Below are 20,916 nucleotides of genomic sequence, written 5' to 3'. Positions count from 1 at the left end.
AACATCCTTCTAAAAAGATTCAAACGGTTCACGTGACAGCTTTGTTTACGTGGTGACGTGTACCGGAAGCTAACAGACTGGTTGTCAACTCGCTACAAAGACAGACGCTCGCAGTGTGTGATTTTCCGTTCCGTAAATTAACCTACATGTACTGGGGTATTATATATTTAAGTTGGCTATTGTAACATCTTGAAACAAATGAGAACTACAAGTGTTGTGTGAATGTAGCCGAGTATAAACCCGGATCAGCTGTCACACAGGAAATCCTGCTGCCGAGGAGCACAGGTGGGTTTAACCTGTTTTCAGCACAACGCTAAGGAACAAGTATTATTTTTGTATTATTACTTAACATTTGAATCTATGCTTTAAAGAGATTGCTTGGAAAGATTGATGATAGGAAAATGGACAGATACTAGATGTTTAAAACCTTATTTTTGACAAACAGAAGGGAATCTCTAGTATGTAAACGTGTCTTACCTGTGTCTTCTCCTAGGTCTTGCATGAGGTTGCTGTTTGATCACTGAAGCAATGGCCAGTCCTAATGATCTACAATTCCAAGGTAAAGGCTGACATTTAAATGATTCCCACTCATGCACATGTATGGCTTTGGTTAAATAATCCTTCCTAATGCCATCTTTAGGCCAAACTTGCCTCTCAAAATGTTTGGGATTTTTGTCAAGGCAATTTCAAGTGTAAAAGTATGCATTTGTTAAATGAAAACAAATCTTGTACCAAACGCACAAAGAAGAGACATCATGTGGCTGAATAAAAATGGTGTTAATTTTTGACAATGTGTTTCTCAACTATAGGCTCTCTCTGGATGTAATTCATAATAATGGGTAAATTTAGATGACAAGTTTATAAGAAGGAAAAATCTATAAAAACACTGCAACTATCTGGCGCAAAAAACAATAGCAGGAGATTAGGTGTTTGGATGCGTGAAGTTGGGATTGTGGACGTGTGGAGAGAAAACAACCCAACGAGCCGAGACTACACGCATTACTCGCACGCTCCCAATGTCTACTCACGCATCGATTATTTTTTTATGCTTAAAGCAGATCTTTATAGGGTGGAAAACTGTGAAATAGGACCCAGTACTATTTCAGATCATGGTCCCATCTATATGTCAATCTATCTGAATAATAATAAGAAATCCAGTCTCTGGAGACTGAACTCAAACATCCTGAATAACCCAGTTATTAAAGATAAATTGAAAAGTGAAATTAAATTGTATCTGGAAACCAACGATAATGAAGAAGTGACCCCACCCATTCTCTGGGATGCATTAAAGGCAGTTTTGAGGGGCAAAATAATAGCCATCTCTTCATATGAGAAGAAAATTAGGGAGCAAAAACTAAAAATATTGGAAGAGGACTTGAAGAGACTACAGAAAGAACACGCAAAGTCTCTCAAAGAGGATAACAAATATAAGATTACAAAATTAAAAAAAGAAATAGACGAAATAAATACTCAGGAAACTCAAAAGAAGCTCCTTTTTACAAAGCAACAATACTATGAGTCGGGTGGGAAATCACTGAAACTTCTATCATATAGGTTAAGAAAACAACAAGCGGACAGAATTATATATAAAATAAGAAACTCCGCAACAAATGAAATAGAAACTAATCCGGAGAAAATACAACAGTGCTTCCAACAATACTATAAAATATTATATTCCCAACCACAGACAAGCGACGACAACCAAATCGATAACTTTCTGACCCAGGTAAATCTTCCAAAGATTACTGATGAACAAAATGAAAAATTAATATCTAAAATAACAATAGAAGAAATTCAATCAGCAATCAGGAGAAGGAAAGGGGGGAAGTCTCCAGGGACGGATGGTTTTTCAACAGAATGGTACAAAACAATGCAAGATCAACTAATTCCAACATTATTAAAAACGTTCAACTGGGCTTTGGAAAACAAAAGCGTCCCCCCCTCGTGGCGGGAGGCAGTCATTTTGATCATACCTAAAGAGGGGAAAGACAAACTGGAGTGTGGGAATTACCGCCCTGTAAGTCTTCTAAATAACAACTATAAATTATTCACCTCCATATCATCTAAAAGAATAGAATGGATATTACCAGTATTAATACTTAAGGACCAGACTGGCTTTGTCAGACAAAGACAGACCCAAGATAACATCAGGAAAACACTGCACGTTGTGAGGCAAGTCACACAACAAAAACTAGAGACATTGATATTAAGTTTGGATGCAGAAAAAGCTTTTGACTCAGTGAGATGGTAATTTCTATATAAAGTACTTTCAAAATTTGGCTTCCATACAACTATAATTGACACGTTTACAGCACTATATAATAAACCAACAGCTAGAATCAAAATCAATGGAGACTTAACCAATTCGTTCACTCTGGAACGAGGAACGAGACAGGGGTGCTGTGCGTCGCCGCTCCTCTTCGCTTCGTTTATAGAACCCATGAGTCAACTAATTAGGCAGAGGGATGATATAAAAGGGGTAACAATGACATCCGGGGAGCAGAAACTGGCCCCATTTGCCGACGATTTATTGATAAGTATAACACAACCTACTCAGACACTCCCAAAAGTGATGAAATTGCTAGAGGAATTTGGTTTAAATTCTGGTTATAAAATTAATATCAATAAAACTCAAGTATTAACGTTTAATTATGACCCTCCATCTTCAATTAAGACCATGTACGACTGGAATTGGGAGGCTGAGTCCATTAAATATTTGGGTGTCTCACTACCTAGGGACTCCACGAGATTATATAACATCAACTATGGCCCGTTAAATTCAAAGATAAAAGCTGATATCCAGAGATGGAACGTTATTCCCTTTTTAAGCTTAAGCTCCCGGATAGAATCAATTAGGATGAATATCCTTCCACGGATGCTGTATCTTTTCCAGTGTCTGCCAGTTAAAATACCACCTGAGCAGTTCTTAGAATGGGACAGAGTAATAGCAAGATATCTGTGGCAGGAGAAAAGGGCCAGAATTAGATTTAGAACACTGCAATTAAGAAAAGATAAAGGAGGAATGGGCCTTCCCTGCTTACAGGAATACTATCATGCAGCTCAACTAAGATCCTTAATGCTCACCAACATACACTGCAGCATGGAAGGACATAGAAGGAACGATGATAAAGGGAATCCCAATAACAGCCCTACTAAGTGATAACAAACTACAAGGAGAACAGGAGATCCCGGAAGACTCTGTGGCAGGCAGCTTCCTGAAGTCCTGGCAGGAAATAGTCAAAATTTGCAGATTAAAAGACACAACTAAAATTATGAGGTGGTGTGCATATGATTCAGACTTCACACCAAATAAAACCGACGGCAGATTTAAGACATGGATCACAAAAGGTTTAACTACCTATAATTCATTTGTTCACAAAGGGTCATTTCAGAGCTTTGAAAACCTACAGAAGGACCACAGTCTGGGGAAAGAGGATTTTTTTCAGGTACCTGCAAGTGAGACATTATTTTAACAAAAATATTAAAGAGACGTTAGGAAAAGATGAGTCAGGGTTCATGGTGGTATTTTTATCACTTACTAAATCCGGAACATGCAATAAAATTATCTCCAAATTATATAATGCCATACAGTTATCCAAACAAGAGAATACAGAATACGTAAAGAGGAAATGGGAAAAGGAAATAAGGGTGAAGATCACACAGGAGAGCTGGGAGAAAATATGTCAACTGCAATGGTTCTCAACCAGGTCAAATACATGGCGGGAGTTTTGTTGGAAGAATATAATACGATTTTTTATCACAGCCCATACAAAAACGACACCGTGGGCAGTGGGGACGCTTGCTGGAGGCTCTGTGGATCTAATGGAGCCAACCACTTTCATATTTTTTGGGACTGCCAAGCAATAAGGTCTTACTGGGAAGAGATCCACAAACATATTAATAATGTGTTTAGTGTGACCATTCCATTACAATGTGAAACTTTGTTTTTGGGTAATATATTGTTTGAAACATGGAACATAAAAGACAAAAAGTTGCCTGCTATACTGTTGGCAGCTAGTAAGAAATGTGTCACGAGGAAATGGTTAAAAGTGGAACCTCCCACCATTGATGAATGGATTGACATTGTGTATGACATTTATGTTATGGAGAAGATCTCTTTTTCCCTAAAAGTTGAGAAAGAAAAGTTTTACAAGACCTGGTCCAAATGGACTGAGTACGTAAAACCAATCAGATCTGATTTTATTTGACTATACTTGTGCTTTGTATGAACCTACCCTCAGAGAGAGCATTTCTGCTGTTAATATGTAATATTGTATTGTTTAATTTAATTTTGTCATATTTTTTACTTGTGTGTTATACCTAAAATGCTCCTGTAATTTAAAAAAAATGCCCGATTTTGGATTAAATATGTAATCCGATGCAATCCCATCCGTTACAGCGACCTCTAGTGGCATATTGGTTATGTATCTAACATTTATTTGGCTGTTTAAGAGCTCCTTTTTAAACAAAATGAATAAACAATTTGCATGATCCATTTCCCAAATAGTTTTGAATATTATTTAAATGAGATCAACACCCAGAAGTCTCACTCAATATTTGTGTGTCTTGATTCATGTCTGTAGAGTTTGAGGAAGCAGCAGAGCTGTTGTCTGCTGACCCTGGAGCCTCCACCCTCAGTATGTCTGCCTCAAACACCAGCACTACAGCAGCAGGAGGAGGAAGAGGAGGACCAGGAGGGGAGGATGTGAAACTAGACCTCTCAGAGGAGGAGGGTGAGGAAGAGAGTTCAGAGGTGAGTAACACCCATAGTGAGTAATGACATGATGACTCGGGCTGCTGCAGATGTTTGATGTCAGATGTCTTGACGTGTTTCCAGCTGTTAGGAGGACAGAAACCAACGGGTGGCTTCTGGACCTTTGAGTACTATCAGTCCTTCTTCAATGTGGACACGGTGCAGGTAAGGAGCACCCTAACCTCTCTGCAAAAACACTCGCATGGTATAGAACTATGGTTATGGTGATTTTGTCATGGTAAACCAAGTTTTAATAAAACATGTACATATTTTACCATTAAAAATGACTTGCTTTACGTCCTATCATGTGATGTAGGTTCTGGACAGAGTGAAGGGGTCACTGATGCCATTACCTGGAAGAAACTTTATCAAACACAACCTGAGGAGCAACCCAGATCTATATGGTAATGTATTATTTTAAAGTTCTCTTTTATGATTCTTCATTTTTCTTTTTTACAAAATTGATCAAATAAGTTTTAGATTTTGAACCTTGGAATTACTCTAGTTTACCGTTGCATACAGCTCAAAGACAACACAGTGTATTTACCGTTAGCATACCGCTGAAAGACAATACAGTGTAGTTTACAGTTAGCATACTGCTCAAAGACAACACTGTAGGTTAGCATTAGCATACACCTCAAAGACAACACTGTAGGTTAGCATTAGCATACACCTCAAAGACAACACTGTAGCATACCTTTAGCTTATTAGCATACCTTTAGCTTATAGCTCAAAGACCACACAGTGTAGTTTACTGTTAGCATACAGCTCAAAGCAACCTAAAATATGCAAATCAAAATCAAAAGGCACAGAACATCTTCCAAACTTTTTTTATAGCTCAAGTTCGGGACTCTACATTTGGCTGGAGGAAGATTGTTTGATGAGATTCACATTGTTACAGAAAGTCTTCATGAACATTTGTTTTTGTTTGTAGGTCCATTCTGGATCTGTGTGACCCTGGTGTTCTCAGTAGCGATCAGTGGAAACTTGTCCAGCTTCCTCAGTGAGAGGGGGAACCCTTCGTACCACTACAGACCTCAGTTCCACAGAGGTTGGTCCTCCATAAACTCACATCAACCTGAGTAGTTTTTCTTAGTTTTTAGAGTTATTCTGAGTCTGCAGTCTTTGTCCTGCTTTTTGTTAACAGTGACAATAGCTGCACTCGTGATCTTCATGTATGCCTGGTTGGTGCCCATTGGTTTATGGGGTTTCTTGACCTGGAGGCAAGGGGCTGAGAGGCAGATCGGGGGCTACACATTCCTGGAGACTGTTTGTGTCTACGGCTACTCCCTTTTCATTTACATCCCGACCTCCGTAAGTCCAATACATTTTAAAGTTTTACTAGCAGGCTAGTTCAGTGCTTGTTCAGGATTACTTATGCTGCTGCTTCTTGGTTTATTGTAGAATGCACCACTGCAACTGTAGACAAACAACATGTTTGGTCTATCCTTTAACTAGTTAAGTGTTGCCCAGTACTCGTGAGCATCTGTGGAACCTGTTATACATCGGTTCAATATTATTGGCCTTTTTTTATCTGCTTGGTGACTACCTGCTAGTTGACATGTATGATCAACCAGTTAAACTAGTGACCAAAGCTCACTTGTCAATATTTATTGCATTTTACTAGTTATTAGTTAGTCCAAACTGACCCTTACTGGTTCAATATCTTTGCCTTGACTAATAAACATGTAACAAAATGTGTGAGTAGTGAATATTTTGACCCTTACTAGTTAACTAGAAAAGCAGAGTCTCTAGGCCAGCTCAATTTTGTCCCCGAGCAGCCGTTAGCAAACATAGCCGGGCTGTTCAGTGGCCAGCCAGATGAGGTTTTGCTGATCAAAATAACTTCACGCGTGTCACTGCATTACGACTTCAGCAACCGCCAGGCCAAACGTGAAGTAGATCAGTCCAATGGCTGGCCAGATAATCAAAACTCTGTTACAGGAGATGGTGACAATGTGCTGTCTTCTCCAGGTTCTGTGGATCATTCCCTTTGAGTGGTTGCGCTGGACAGTGATCCTGGTTGCCATGGTGATCTCTGGCTCAGTTCTGGTCCTCACCTTCTGGCCAGTTGTGCGCGAGGACACCAAGGTGATGGCAGTGGCTACAGTGGTGACCATAGTGGTTTTGCACACGCTGCTGGCTGTCGGCTGTAAGGTGAGTGACCGCTTCATAAGGCTTACACATTTAACCTAAACCTAGATATTACATAATAATAAATGTTTCTCTTTATTTTCAGATGTACTTCTTTCAGATAGCAGTCCATGTACCATCAGTGGTGCCTATCACCCCCACGATTACACAATGACACTTGCCACGAAAGCGCACTGACCAATAGGGCGCTGGCAGCGAGGAAATGAAGGAAGTGTCTGTTGTTTTGAATCACATGCAGATATAAAACATGAAGAGGCATGAGGGTTGCGTGATGTGTTCTTTAGTAACGTGATGAAGCTCTGGGACAGGGGGTGTGGTTCTCTGTCTTATTTATCCTGAGTCGGGTCTACAGGGACACTGCAATAATACTACATTTTTACTGTGACGTTTCAGGATGTGGTGCAACGTTTTAGTCCAGCATGGCTTCCATGACGCTCTAATTTCCCCTGAAGATTCACCAAAATTTTATTTAGAAGGATTTGTTAGAATGACTCATCACTAGAAGGGAAACGCATCCAAACCAGATACAGATCACAAAACCATGAAGCCAGCAATCATAACTTCTTAAGAGTTATCTGTTAGACAGCTAGGCATCCATCAGTACGTGTTAGTATTATTATTGTTTGTGACAACAGGTTCTCATTAAAACAGCACCCAGTTTGCAAAAATAGAATTGAATGAATGAAGCGGATGATTACTTATTTATTTGTGTAGTTGTTTAATTTACAAAAGATTAATAATAATTGGGAAAAATGCCCTTTTAAAATGTTCCAAACCCAAGATGATGATTTTGAGTAGGTCTTAAATATTGTTTGCTGGACAAAAATAGATTTCAAATGTCATACTAGAAATACACAGGTTTTTCTGGTAACATTAATGATAGCTTTGTTCTATTGATCCTGGAGATTTGAATGAATGATAGCTCAATGGAATTGAGCTATCATTCATTTCCATATTTAAACTTTATACACATCATATTATTCAAAATGTAACTAGAGGCAACCAAGTAATTTTTTGTTGTAGATATCACACATTTCAGACATCATTTTTAACAAAGACCCATGAGCTCCAGCCAATAGCAGTCATTTAAAATACTCAATACCTTTTGAAACTACTTAGCTCATTAGCTTCAGCTGTACTTTGTGTTCAATGCTAATTAGCAAATGTTGGCATGCTAATTATGAACATAGCAAACATTGTACCTGCCTAACATTAACAAGTTGTCTTTTTTCCATTATGGTAAGTTGCTGCTCACATTAGTTAACCAGTTAGCCACAAAGCTGTTAGCATGGCTGCTGACTTTGACATTAGCTCAGTTAGCCACAGAGCTGCTAGCAGGGCTGTTAACTTTTCTCTAAATACATGACATGTCCGGTAATATATTCTATCTAATAATTAGCTAGAACAGGGTTAAGAATGATTTAATGAACTAAGAGTAATGTACCACACCTCTCCAACCTGTAAGAAACCACCATTTACAGAATGACTCCAAGTGATGTAAATGCAATTAGGATTATTTGCAAATTGAGAAATGTGTTTGTTTGCAGAACTATTTATTCCCTACTGTGATGCTGTTTAGGGATTTGTTGTTAATAAAAGTTGTGCTTCATCCAGTATTTTCTTAATTGTAAATGTTCTTTGCATTATCATGTTATCTTATTAATATCAGGATAATATTATATTACCCTGAGTTCTGATTGGTTAGTATATTTCCTTTTGTAGTGGAGAACCAATAGGAAGCCTCAAATAAAAAAAATGGCCACCTACATCAGCATTTAATGAAACTAGTGTAACTACTGAGCATTTAGGCTTCTACCAGTTTAAAACGTTTTAAGCCTCACAAGTTAATTAAGGGGCTTAAACTAGTAAACATTTGATAGTAAACTGCCTTAGCTAGTTAACATTGTGAGTCTGTGATAAACTAGTAGACTGATAAAGTCAAAATACTGCTACTAGTTAACTACTGAGCATTTTGGCTTACGCGAGTACATGTGGTGAAGGAAACTGCCGTCTGATATCAAGGATTTGGAATAAATACTCAAGAGGCTGCAGACTCGTTCCTGTTGTATTTTTTGTAGTGGTGCTTGGACAGCTGTGATCCTCGGCACTGTAGAAGTAGAATAGAGATGTCCAGCACAACTTTACCCCCGAGGTGAAGCGGGAATATGTGTGAAGAGATCAAAACTCCAGCATCACCTGTACAGATCAACTGTAGCCGCCATGCCTGTGGCCTTCATTCATATATTCTGTGTAGTAGATGTTGAAGTTTTGACCACACTGCCAGCAACCCTGACTTACCTGAGACTCATTTAGTTTCACTACCTAACTTCAGGACAAAGAGGAACACAAGCTGTGGTGGGGGCCACACGCACCTGCAGTAGAGAGGGGACACTGGTGTTCTCACCGTGGCTCATGTTCTTTCTGAATGGAATATAAAAGTGCTTAAACTACACTTAGCCCAGGAAACCTTTTCATGCTCGTTAGAGTGGTGCAGCAATAAAACATTTCTGTAATCCTAGCCTTAAATCAGCAAAAATCCAACAGGATGTTTCCATTAGATTTTAGAATGTTGCAGAAAATAAGATATTTTACGAGTCTTAAATCATTTTGTGGACTAAACTGGATAATTCCCAATAACCCTTTTAAGCTAACGTTAGGCTATAAACAAGCTACTTCACTGTCACATGACTTCACCACCTCTTAGTTAAAGGCGGTTAATTAAGTTTTAAAGTCACATTTAGCAGTTTGTTAGCAAAAGGCAATTAAGAAAAATAGCGCTTCTGCCATTCACCAGTGGGGTAGACCAAAACTTGAAAATCCCTTAAGCGAGAGAACCGTAGGAGCTAAAATGCAAACTCATCTCAGGTTTGAATGATTATTTCCTGCTCTACTCAATAACCAGTGGTTCTTAATCTATAACTGATTTTCTTCTGTCTTACTATATATAGTTTGTTTGCGGACAGAGTGCCGACACTGTCTGGATCAGATGTCAAATTACTGGCTGTCGAGTACACACACTCTCTTCTTTACACTGTTCCATGATAATAGTGCTAAGCTGCCACATGATACACAACAAAGTAAAGTACCACAACACTTTTGATTCCAGGATGGTTTTGGACCATCTCCACCACATTTAATTTGCTGTTTTTTTTTTTCTATTATTCGTTGTTTTTTGTGAAAGAAAAACAAAACCAAATAAAAGATAACAAAAAGGTTAATCCTACAAAGACATTTTACTCAGCTTTCTTAAAACTTGCTAAATTCCAAAGTCCGATAGTTGTGACACTGGAAGCGATGCGTACACGTGTCAGTCCTTCTCTGCGTGACCGATGATGGGTGGGGTGGGTGGGTGATATGTTGGAGGTTGTACATAGTGAGCCGGAGGGAGGCGGGGGGGGGACTGGCCCCGTCCCACACCTGCCCCATCCCCACATTGAAGTCTCTTTGCAACAGTTTCAGGAGATTACGAGGAGAAGCAGGATGTAAACTAGGATGCCGCCAACTCAGCACAGCTATTCTCATTCCGCCTGGGTCCTTTTGCCCCCCTTTACAATCCTTTTGCTGGAGCATCTGGCTCTGGGGGGGGATGGAAGCAGCATGTGCACACAAACCATCGGTAGACTCTCCGGTCACCTTCCGTGTAGATCTCCTCTCTCGTTCCCACAACTTGTGCTGTGTGTACAACTTAACGAAATGTTTTTTCAGGAGATGTTGGAGGGATCAGGCTGGAGGGGGGGTTGATGGAAGTGTGAACACTTGTGGCCGTCCTGAGGCTCTAACCCCACCCCAGTGACTACATTACAACCTTTAGCAGCGTTTCAGGAAATATGCTGCCCTTGACATTCTAATTTCTTCTCCAGATATCGTTCGAGAATACGTCTTCCAAACCCTCTATTTCACGATTTGGCTTATCGAGAAGATGAAAAGGGTCTCCTGGCTGTTAGTTCACTTTGGACGGTGCTCAAACCAGCAGCTCCACTATGACTGCTCACTAGTCTTACATTTAAAAATAAAACTAGGGTTGGTGTTTTTGACTAAAGGAAGTTTCTTCCTGCTTCTAGTCTAAGATAACACTAGGCTAACCACATCAAGGGTATGGGTAGGATGGTATTTAAAGCTGCACTAATCCATATTTCGGTATTTTAACAACAGTGATAGCAGTGTATTTCTCTCCGTTAAAAGGTGTGCCATTCTTCCTAATCCTGATGGTCATCAACGCTGCTACGTTAAAGTAAAACTACACATACAGAGGTGTCCATGTCACAAAGAAAGCATATTTCCCATACTTCTTAGGGTACCTTCACATGTAGATGGCTTCAGTTTTTTTTGATATATCTGCCTAAAACCAAAACTATCTGCACGCGCTGAGCAAATATGTGTTGCACGAGTCTCCGGAGAGAAGACCGGATGAGATATGAAACGTCCAGAGATGAGTGTTCAGATGATAATAGTGTCCTGTACACATGAAAGCCTCAGCTGCTGTCAGGCAGCCGGAAAGGAAACACTTTGGGGGGCTCATTAAAAAAACGAGAAAGGGAGTGGGGGGGCTGAGAAACATGTAGAGGGAGAAGTTGTGCATCTCAGCTAGTCAGGTCCCAGTGGCTCCATGGGGGGGGGGGGGGGATCTCAGTGTGGACGGATACGCTCAAATAGTGATGGACTGAACACAGAACAGTGAGCAGGACGACACTGGAAGGGACGGGGGAGGGGGGAGGGCTTGGGCAGTGCCAGCACAGCACTGCTTTTGGTATATTGGTTTTGGCTGTAGGTGGTGCATCAGTCTCCACTGGGGGAGGTTGGGGATCTCTTGTCATGCGGGGGAGGGGAGGGGGGGGTCGAAGAGGTCTTGGTGAGGTCTTAACTGCCGTAATGCATGGTGTTGCTGGGGATGACCATGGGGGAGGCCATGGAGATGGCGGCGCCCCCCATGGTGAACTGGTTGGTGACGGGGTAGTACGAACCGCTGCTGCTGGGACCGGACTGGCCTGTGGTGGCTCCTGGGGGGGGGGGGCAAAGAAAGCTTTAAATTCAACGTGCCCTCTTGTGCTCAATATTTGTGTGTATTATTTAGATACTCTAGGGATACATGTCCATTCTATTGTGAATATACCTGCTGCTAATAACTTAAATATCTCAGTGTCTTTCATTATTTTTAACTTGTGTATTGCTTGACAACACTGCTGCCGGGACAAAATAGTTTCCCAGTTTAGGATAAATAAAGTATCGATCTCGTTTATAGCAAACAAAACTGAAGGGTTTTGAAGAAAGCGACGGGGGAGACGTACCCTGAACAATTCCTGTGCTCATGATGGAGCCCATCCTGGAGTGGGTGTGGTTTACAATTCCGGTGTTCACTGTGACCAATCGGAGAGGAAAGCAGACATTAATGATGTGTGCAGGATCAAAACATACATTTAGGCATGTAGCTTCCTGTTTGCAGCGAGAAGCCGCAAAGTTAGCATGTCCCCTTTCCATCAACCAAAAGCCAATGAGATTTTTCCTTTGGTTTTAAATATTTTGCGGGGAAATACACAGGTTCATGATACTTAGGCGTAAGGTTGAGGAGGAGGTAGATTAACCACACATAAATATAATATATATGTAATAGTTGAAGCGTACAATCTACAGGATTAAAAAGCTAACATTAGGCTATGAACAAACTACACGTTACCACCGCTTAGCTAAAGGCGGCTAATGTTCGACACAATGACGGTTGTATGCTATTTAGTCACTTGTTTGCAACCGCCTTTTTTTAAAGACGCGTAAAAGATTCAGAAATTCACCAATGGAGTATTTATTAACATTTTATGTCATAGAACAAAATGTGAAAATCTCTTCAGCTTGTATAAACCACATATCTTATTTCAGGCAACTAACCACATACATGTTAAAAATGACAGACTTTAACACAAGGGAGCCCAAATGTGCTAAATGCTAACCCATTTCTGGGTTTAGGACTCATTCCTGCAGCTCTCCATTAAAGCCTCCCAGAACACAAATAAGCTATAACTGTCAGAAAACTTGTTAAAAACACTTTCATGCTAGTCTGCCCCGTTCTAACGCTTAACAGCCGAGACATTGGACAATGCTGAGGTCCTAGTGTGGTAAAGTTCCAATTTCAGTTGGAACCGGAGCTCTGAAAGCAGTTGAAATGAACCCAAACACAGCCACACACACACAATCACGCACCCACACTTGTGTTACTGTATATATATATAATTAATATGTAACAATTTGAAATCTATATTAATGTTATTTTGATGCTTTGGCAACATTGATTCCTTTAACTTTCATGCCAAAAAAGTCCCTTTGATTTGAATTGAGTTGTTTGAGAAGTCCTACAGGAAAACAGTGCAAGTTTAAAAGCATGAACTAAAGATGATGTTAGCTGAGATGAATCAAAACAATAAAAAGACATGCATAAAGTACATAAGGCAGACATCAAAATATGACACCATCCCCCACAAAGGTTTTGTGATTAGTCCCATTTTTCACATTTAATAATCCCAACATCTCCCCACATTTGAGCACAGTCTGAATAGGATAAGACTCTCCCCGTGTGAACCGTGCTCACTGGAGACGTTTGTTCCACACCGCTGTAAGTACCATTAGCTGTAGAGAAGTCAGGAGGAGTGCGGTTCGTACCCAGGGGGATGAGGTTGTTGTGAGACACTGACGGGCCGCTGCCAATGACTGTGCTGAGGTCATAAGCTGCAGGCATCCCTGGGGGAGACACAGACACAGCCATCAACACTTCATCCACACACATCCTCTGAAACAGGGGTATACATCAAAGTGGGAAGCTACGAGGAGGGGAATCTAGGGCAGGCAAAACATATGATGACATAATAGGTGGATTTATTTAGATTTTGGAGCAGCAACTTAACATCAAAATCTGAATTCCTGTACAAGTCCAACAGCAAGGAAAATTAGAGTAAGAAAAGCACACATTAGAACGAAAATTAAAATAAAGACAAATAAGTACACAACCATGGCTAAAAAATGCTTAGCAGCAATTTCAAGCAACATAAATGACATTAAAGTATTGAGACTTCATGAAAATGAAATGTTGAGACATTTATAAAAATGCTTTTACATAAAAGTGCGCAGTACATATGCATGATGATGGTTACCCTCAAAGGGCCGGTGGAACCTTGGAGACTATATAAATATATTTACTCTTTATAATATATCATATAAGCCTCAGCTTTGGATTATTATTTATTAAAGTAATAATTTAAAAAGCTTCAATCTGCAGCACACTGTCTCCAGTGAAGCTCCTAGAAAACTAGGTCACAAAACGAGATGCATCGTGGGACATGTAGTTTATGGACACTGTAAAGAGGCATGTAATTATTTGACAAGCTAATTACGCTTTTTGCAAACTCTCGTGGGCCACATAAAATGTTATTTCACATGCCTGTAATACAGATTGTCTGTCAATTTCTAACTATCATTGGCCTGAGGGATTTCATTCAAGATTCAAAAGTGGTACTTCTGGTCCTTGAGTATGATTTTGTTAGAAAAAATCTGTAGACACACAGCTGTGACCACAGTATCACTGCACCGTTTACTCACATAACGTGTTGAAAGACATGGAGAGGATAAAGGAAGATGAACAAACAAGGTGATCTAGGGACCAGATCTTGTGCTACACTCTCCGGTACAGCAGGGGGCAGTATGTTACCTCCTTACTAATGGCTGACACCCACCATTACGAAAGAAGAAGATAAAGAAGAATGGAGACAGACACTGAAATGATTGAAAAAAGAAATACAGAGCTGATGGGGATTTGTTTGAGCTGCAGTGAACCCACTGTGCTGAATCTTTGTTGGAAAAATATCTTGTATCTCCATCCAGGCAGACAAACTGCGCCTGCCATTAAAGTTATCGGTGAGCTACCAGGAGATTTAAATAACTCCATGTTTTTATTAGAAGCCTGCCTATTATTCCAACTTTTCTGTTGTTAGTGAGTTTGTTGGTTCAGATTACATTTACCGGACAAAAGGGAAATGTCCGTCAAATATTACCTGTATATATTATTGAGCTTGAAACAATTGATAAAGGCTTTATAAAGAATGACACCCTCCAGGGATGTAGATTTGAGAAATTCAAGCTTGCATGACTGCAGGGCTCAGTCTGTAGTGCACCTATAGCTGTTATGACTCATTTTGAAGTTCATGCAACCGTTGTCAATAAACTCTCTCCAGCCAGAATCAGCGGCATTGAAGCAGCTTTGGAACCTTTTGTGTAGTGCTTTAAGAGGACATATACTGTCCTTACATCATATAACACCACTTTTAAGTAGTTGAAGCGTTATTTCAATCCCCAGGATTAGCTAAAACTATGCTATAAACTGATGGTCACATGAATTCACATCAACACCGCTACGCTAAATGTGGCTAATGTTCAGTGGGATGAGTCGTCTTATTCAGTCACTTGATTTCATTCACTTCATTTAAAAACACAAACGCTTCAGAAATGCACTGATGGGGTATTTATCAACTCTTTTTAAGTTGTAGAACAAAATGTGAAAATCCCTTCAGCTTGTGTAAACAACAGGTGTTATTTCAGGCATCGAACCCAACAAAATATTTCAAACAGGTTAGCTTTAAGACAAGGGAACCCCGAAGTGATAGCTCCTGTTTAACTAAGTGACCATGGCAAACTAATATTCATTAAGTTCCGCCAGTTTGATATACATAAACTCCTTCAACAAACCAATTGCATTATTTCTATGGATATTACAGTAACTCCCTGATGTCAAATCATTCTACATCTGTCTGTGGAGAAGCGTGTTCCGTAGAGAACAGTAGTTCTAAATGATTTTCACTCTGAGCACAGCCAGTGTGTGTGTGGATTTGACAACGCAAAAGGCCCTTATCTTTTCTGAAAATATTAGTGTTCCTCAGAATATAAAGTCCTGGAGGCGTCTATCATTTTTTTCCAACCCAGTTAAGATTTAACCACACCCGCTCGCATCACCCCTGGTGCTTTTATCCCACGAAATAGGAATTTGAATGAAGATGCGTAAGATACAGTCGCTTCATAGAGCATCTTTTTCTAAGTAGATTGATGAAAATAGCGCTTTATTAATATGACTGACGATTATAGATGAGTAAATGTTGATTCATCTTTTTAAATTAATTCACCCTGGATTTAAGAACAATAAAAAAGCAAGCAAGCCTAATACCTTGCTGTTACTCTCCAGCACTGTCAGAGTATATTGAATATTCCTCTTGACACTAAATTGCTGAAATTTAGCAGCCCGTATGGGATTTTATTCCCAAGCTAGAGCAGACGTGATATTACTCCAGTGTTGTTAACATGGGGACGGCACGTTCTCAGTATACGTCCATGACGCAGTCGCGCTGAGCCAGGTCGATGCCGAAGTGGCCGTGGTTGTATTTAAACTTGGATAAACGATAGACGCGTCCTGGAGTGTTCTCACAGCGATGGCATCTCGTTGTGTGCTTAATGAGATCGGCTGAAACTGTATTTCTATTTAACTATGATCCACTTATAGTCTGATTGCCAGCTTAGTGAACCCGGAAATGTTGAGTACCAAAGTTTTATGATGTATAGTATGGGTCTCAGCACATAGAAACTGCTGGATGCTAACTTGCATATGATTGGTAATTTGCACAATAAGCATAAGTTGCATTAATTGAAATAAATTATATCATTATAGCCTATAAACAATAGTTTAAAATGGGTTGGCCCATTTGGACAATTTTTGAGGGGGTTGGAGGCTATTGGGGATGCTGAGTCAATTTTTGACATTTTCAGAATCAAAATTGAAGATTTCACCAGAACGTGGCGATATTTGTGCTCTCGGTGGGCTGATTTTGACTACCGCGAGTAGTGATGGGACCATTGGATATAGAGAGCACAGGAGGAGAATAATAACCTCTACTGTGGACAATGAGTCCTCTAAATCTTCAAAATCGACCCAAAAATTGATCAAAATCAGAGAGTACAAATATTGACATTTTCTGGTTTAAACGGCCATTTCTGATCCTGAAAATGTCAGAAATGGATTCAGCATCCTTAATAACCTCCAAAACTGTCCGAATTGGCCAAGCCATTTTTTTATTATTGTCCACACAGGCTTAAATGGTCATTCATGCTAAATAATACAACCTAGGCTGATTTTGCAAATTGCCTAACATATCGTTAGCCTCATAGCGTTAGCATAATTGCCTAACTTAGGCAATTATGCTAACGCTATGAGGCTAACGATATGCAAGTTAGCATCCGGCGGTTTGCTGGGGCCAATATTAATCATCTGTACCATAAAACTTTGGGGTACTCAACATTTCCAGGTTCCCTAGAGGAGTCTGTGAGCTGGCAAACAGACTATTATAGTGAAGCTGCGCCCCCTGTGAACACATGGAGGACTCCCAGCAGTGTTTGTGTGTGTTCACCTGATACAGCCATGCCCTGCCCCATGCTGTAGGCCCCCGTGTTCCACATGTTCTCAGACGGGGAGGTGTAGTGTGAGCCGGGAGGGGGGTTGGGGGTAGTGCCTGTGTACCTGCAGATACATACACACAGGTTTAACACGAGGAGACGGGACAGCGCTCCCCCTCTCAAATGGTTCATGGAGACGGAGGTCCAGGAGTGTTTCTGAGCTCAGGAGACCCTCTCACCTGAAAAAGGGGTTCTTCAAGTCCAGGAGGTTGCTGGACTTTGATCCCGTCTGGTCCACCTGGGCAACAATACTGATGTCGTAGCTTTGTCTGTGGAGATGGATCGAATCACATAAGTTAGCATACTGCCACTGTGCTGCATTTATATTTCAATGTATGAGGACAAACAACCTCCAGAGAAACATGGATCCATCATAACATCCGAGCTGCAGTCCAATAGTCAAAGAAATCATGTCCTAACTGATTGACCAGTGTAAAGGAGAATTCAGCAGTACTCAGGAACAGAATCACACCTCCAGACAAGGATAGATTCATTGTGTCCATAGAGTTTAATTCAACTGCGATAAAGGATGTTGAATACACCTTTCCTAGGCATTTATAGGTTTCCTACAGCTCCAATCAAGGCTGACACTTCCAGCTCATGTGCTCAGTTTGCAGCCCAGGTGAGACAAGAGGAGGGGGGTGCTTTGTCTATAAAGGGAGGCCTGGAGCTCTAACTTCAACGTTGATGCACAATTCATCGCCGAGATCTAAATTAATATATTATCTGAGCACAGAATACATTAGTATTATTGTTTTGATTACATTTCATTGCTTATTAACAATGCTTAAATGAATTGTAGCATGAACCTGCTCTCGTTATGCAATACTGTGCTGCATAGTGACAAGAAATGATCTTTAAATAGCTGGCTGAATTATTTATTTTGAGAATAACACTTGGATTTAAAACATGCTCCTTTAGATAGCTAATAAGTGAACTGAAGTCTCTGTCAGTAACTGTGCGCTGTGAGGCAGGATGTGACGGGCATGTCTATATATGGCAGCCTATTCTGTGTCTGTAGGGACTTGGGTCCCAAGGGTCGCCGGTTCATGTCCCGAACGGACCAAAACATTTGGAGTGTGGACTGGTACTGGAGAAGAGCCAGTTCACCTCCTGGGCCACTGCCGAGGTGCCGTTGAGCAAGCCACCCGACCCTCAACTGCTCCCTGGTGCCGGCTACACTGGCTGCCTCTCTCCGGGGACCAATAAAGGTCCATCTTCTTCAATGGGACTGGCCAGGATTGTGAGATGGGGCGGCGGTTAAGTCTTTTGACGGCGATCTTTTTGTTATATTTGATTATTCTGAGAACTACTTTTGAATCAAGGAAGTTATGTTTATATGCCGCCTGGGTTGCTAAATAATAATAATTAAAACAATGCTACAATAATCTCCGCATTTGATTTGAACTATATTGAGAGGAGGCTTCGAAGGCTCTTTTTTCCATCTGTGCCCATGAGTTCTTTTAGTTCCTTATTTCTAATGATGAGTCTCTAATATCACCAGTTACGTTTGAACATGCCGTATTGCCTAGCCCCAGTGGACCAACGTGCTAGTGAGCATAGTTGTTAGCATCGTACCTCTTGTTGGCCATCAGCACGGCGGTGCCGGACAGCGTGTCTCCGGCCTTGGTGAAGAGGGGGGACTGCAGCAGACAACGCACCTGGTACCAGTGGGTGAGGGGCTCTGTGGGGGCCGTGGACAGCCACACGGTCATCCTGCAGAGACATGAGGGCAGGTCAGCGGGGGACGAGGGGGAATTATTGAACACACGTATTGGCAGCATGAGTGGAGCTGTGAACTTACGATGAACCCATGAACGCCACGTCAAACCAGAAGGCCAGACCATGCACCAGACCAGAGTGCATCATGTGGAACTTGAAGGGAATCTCTATCCTGAGAGCAGAGAGACAGGTTAAAGACACACATGGTACACACACACGGTACACACATGGTACACACACGGTACACACACCTGTAGAGATCCTCTTCTTTGGCCTCCAGGAAGTTGACTGTGTATTTGACTGACTTGGCCATCAGGATACGGATATCAAATGTGTCCTGCAGAGGAAACACAACTCCTGTTTCACACAACTGAAATCCAACACTGTCTTTGAACCTGTGTAACAATCTGTGTGTGTGTGTGTATAACCTACCACAATTGGCTGGCGGAAATACTCATCCACTGCTGCCCCCCGCAGGGCAGAGAGGTCTACACCGTGGAAGGAGGGCTGGTACCTGAAAGAGACACATCAGTTCGGTCAGTGTGTGACTTTTTTTATTGGTGCTAATCCAGAGACAACGAAGGCTCGACTATGAGAGAAGCTTCTAAAGCTTCAGCTACTCTGGCTGGTGAGACCCCTGCTAAGGTTAGAGGTGTGCTGGAGCTTTAAATGGAAATTGGTGGTGACCATTCATCTATCAATAATAATTGAGAGTTACAGGTGCAACTCAATTAAAAAAACCTGCACTGTTTGAACAATGACATGCACGTTTTTTATGCACACACATGTAAATATATTTAACACTGACTCCAAAATCTATATACAGTGAAGGAAATAAGTATTAGATCCCCTGCCAATTTTGTTAGTTTGCCCACTTACAAAGAACTGAACAGTCTATACTTTTAATGGTAGGTTTATTTTAACAGTGAGAGACAGAATATCAATACTTATTTCCCACAATTAAACAAATTAATTTATATTAATTTGAATTCATTTTTAATATTAATGAATTATATTTATATTATATTAATTAATAAAGATACATCTTAAAAGTGAGTTAGCGTTATTCCACTTGAGGTTCCCTTGTCTGGAACTCAATGGTGTTTTGTGTGTTCTTAGTTAGAAATAATGTTTGTGGTTTACACAGGCATAAGAGGCATTCACGTTTAGTTATTCGACATAAAATACGTCAGTAAATACCGTACTGGTGAATGTCGTAAGCTTCTATGTGTCATGAAAACAAGCGTGTTAATGAGACGAGTAAACTTCAACCTGCCAAACATTAGCCACCTTTAGCTTAGTCAGGGTGATCTCCTCTGTCATGCGACCGTGATGCATTTTATTTAAAGGGAGTACTTGAACTTCCAGGTCACCTTGCCCTGCAGCACTTGATGATGAAAGTGTATTTGTCTCGTCTCACAGATATTAAAAACTGTTTAAAGATGAAAACACCTATGCTATGGATGGAACTTGAACACATTAACTGTCTTAAGGTGTTGTGTAGGATGGAATAAATGGCAGTAATCATTTGTAGCATCTTGACACCATAAATTTAAAAGACATAAAACATTGATTCCAACTAAAACTGATGATTGTCCCTTAAACTGTGGCCCCTCCCTCCTCACCAGAAGTTGGCCTTGGTGAACTGCTCCATGTAGAGCTGCTCGTCTGTGAAGGGGGCCAGGTGGACGTCACCGAGAGTTGGGAACATTTTGCCTGGAAAGCACAAACAAAGATTTGTATTCCAGCGACAATTTACATCAAACGCCGCCACGCCTTCCCCCCCTTCTTAAAACTTAAAGAGGCCCTATTCT

The 20,916-nt window shown here is 40.7% G+C and overlaps 2 protein-coding genes across 3 annotated transcripts in view; one reads left to right on the top strand and one right to left on the bottom strand.

Annotated features, from left to right (window-relative positions):
- The first annotated feature begins 38 nt into the window (after positions 1–38).
- On the top strand, positions 39–8,523 carry yipf2 (Yip1 domain family, member 2). Its single transcript, XM_063904898.1, has 9 exons — positions 39–285; positions 494–559; positions 4,584–4,753; positions 4,838–4,918; positions 5,070–5,157; positions 5,688–5,804; positions 5,901–6,067; positions 6,728–6,910; positions 6,993–8,523. The coding sequence occupies exons 2-9, from the start codon at positions 529–531 to the stop codon at positions 7,059–7,061; spliced, it is 906 nt and encodes a 301-aa protein (XP_063760968.1). The 5' UTR covers positions 39–285; positions 494–528; the 3' UTR covers positions 7,062–8,523.
- The window catches only part of carm1 (coactivator-associated arginine methyltransferase 1), a 25,725-nt gene continuing 12,907 nt past the window's right edge, over positions 8,099–20,916 (bottom strand). Inside the window, exons 7-16 of one of the 2 annotated variants that reach the window (XM_063904896.1) lie at positions 20,728–20,818; positions 19,535–19,616; positions 19,354–19,439; positions 19,185–19,274; positions 18,959–19,096; positions 17,560–17,649; positions 17,335–17,444; positions 13,514–13,630; positions 12,193–12,261; positions 8,099–11,904 (exon numbers count right to left, since the gene is read on the bottom strand). In XM_063904896.1, coding sequence (XP_063760966.1) covers positions 11,765–11,904; positions 12,193–12,261; positions 13,514–13,630; positions 17,335–17,444; positions 17,560–17,649; positions 18,959–19,096; positions 19,185–19,274; positions 19,354–19,439; positions 19,535–19,616; positions 20,728–20,818 — 1,013 coding nt within the window. In that variant the 3' untranslated portion in view covers positions 8,099–11,764. The remainder of the gene's footprint in view (positions 11,905–12,192; positions 12,262–13,513; positions 13,631–17,334; positions 17,445–17,559; positions 17,650–18,958; positions 19,097–19,184; positions 19,275–19,353; positions 19,440–19,534; positions 19,617–20,727; positions 20,819–20,916) is intronic. The other variant, XM_063904897.1, reaches the window with a different exon arrangement.

This window comes from Eleginops maclovinus, chromosome 16, assembly GCF_036324505.1.
Source record: "Eleginops maclovinus isolate JMC-PN-2008 ecotype Puerto Natales chromosome 16, JC_Emac_rtc_rv5, whole genome shotgun sequence".
NCBI classification, from domain to species: domain Eukaryota; kingdom Metazoa; phylum Chordata; class Actinopteri; order Perciformes; family Eleginopidae; genus Eleginops; species Eleginops maclovinus.
The sequence above is the reverse complement of the archived record's forward strand: the minus strand, read 5'-3'. Positions and strand labels throughout refer to the sequence as shown.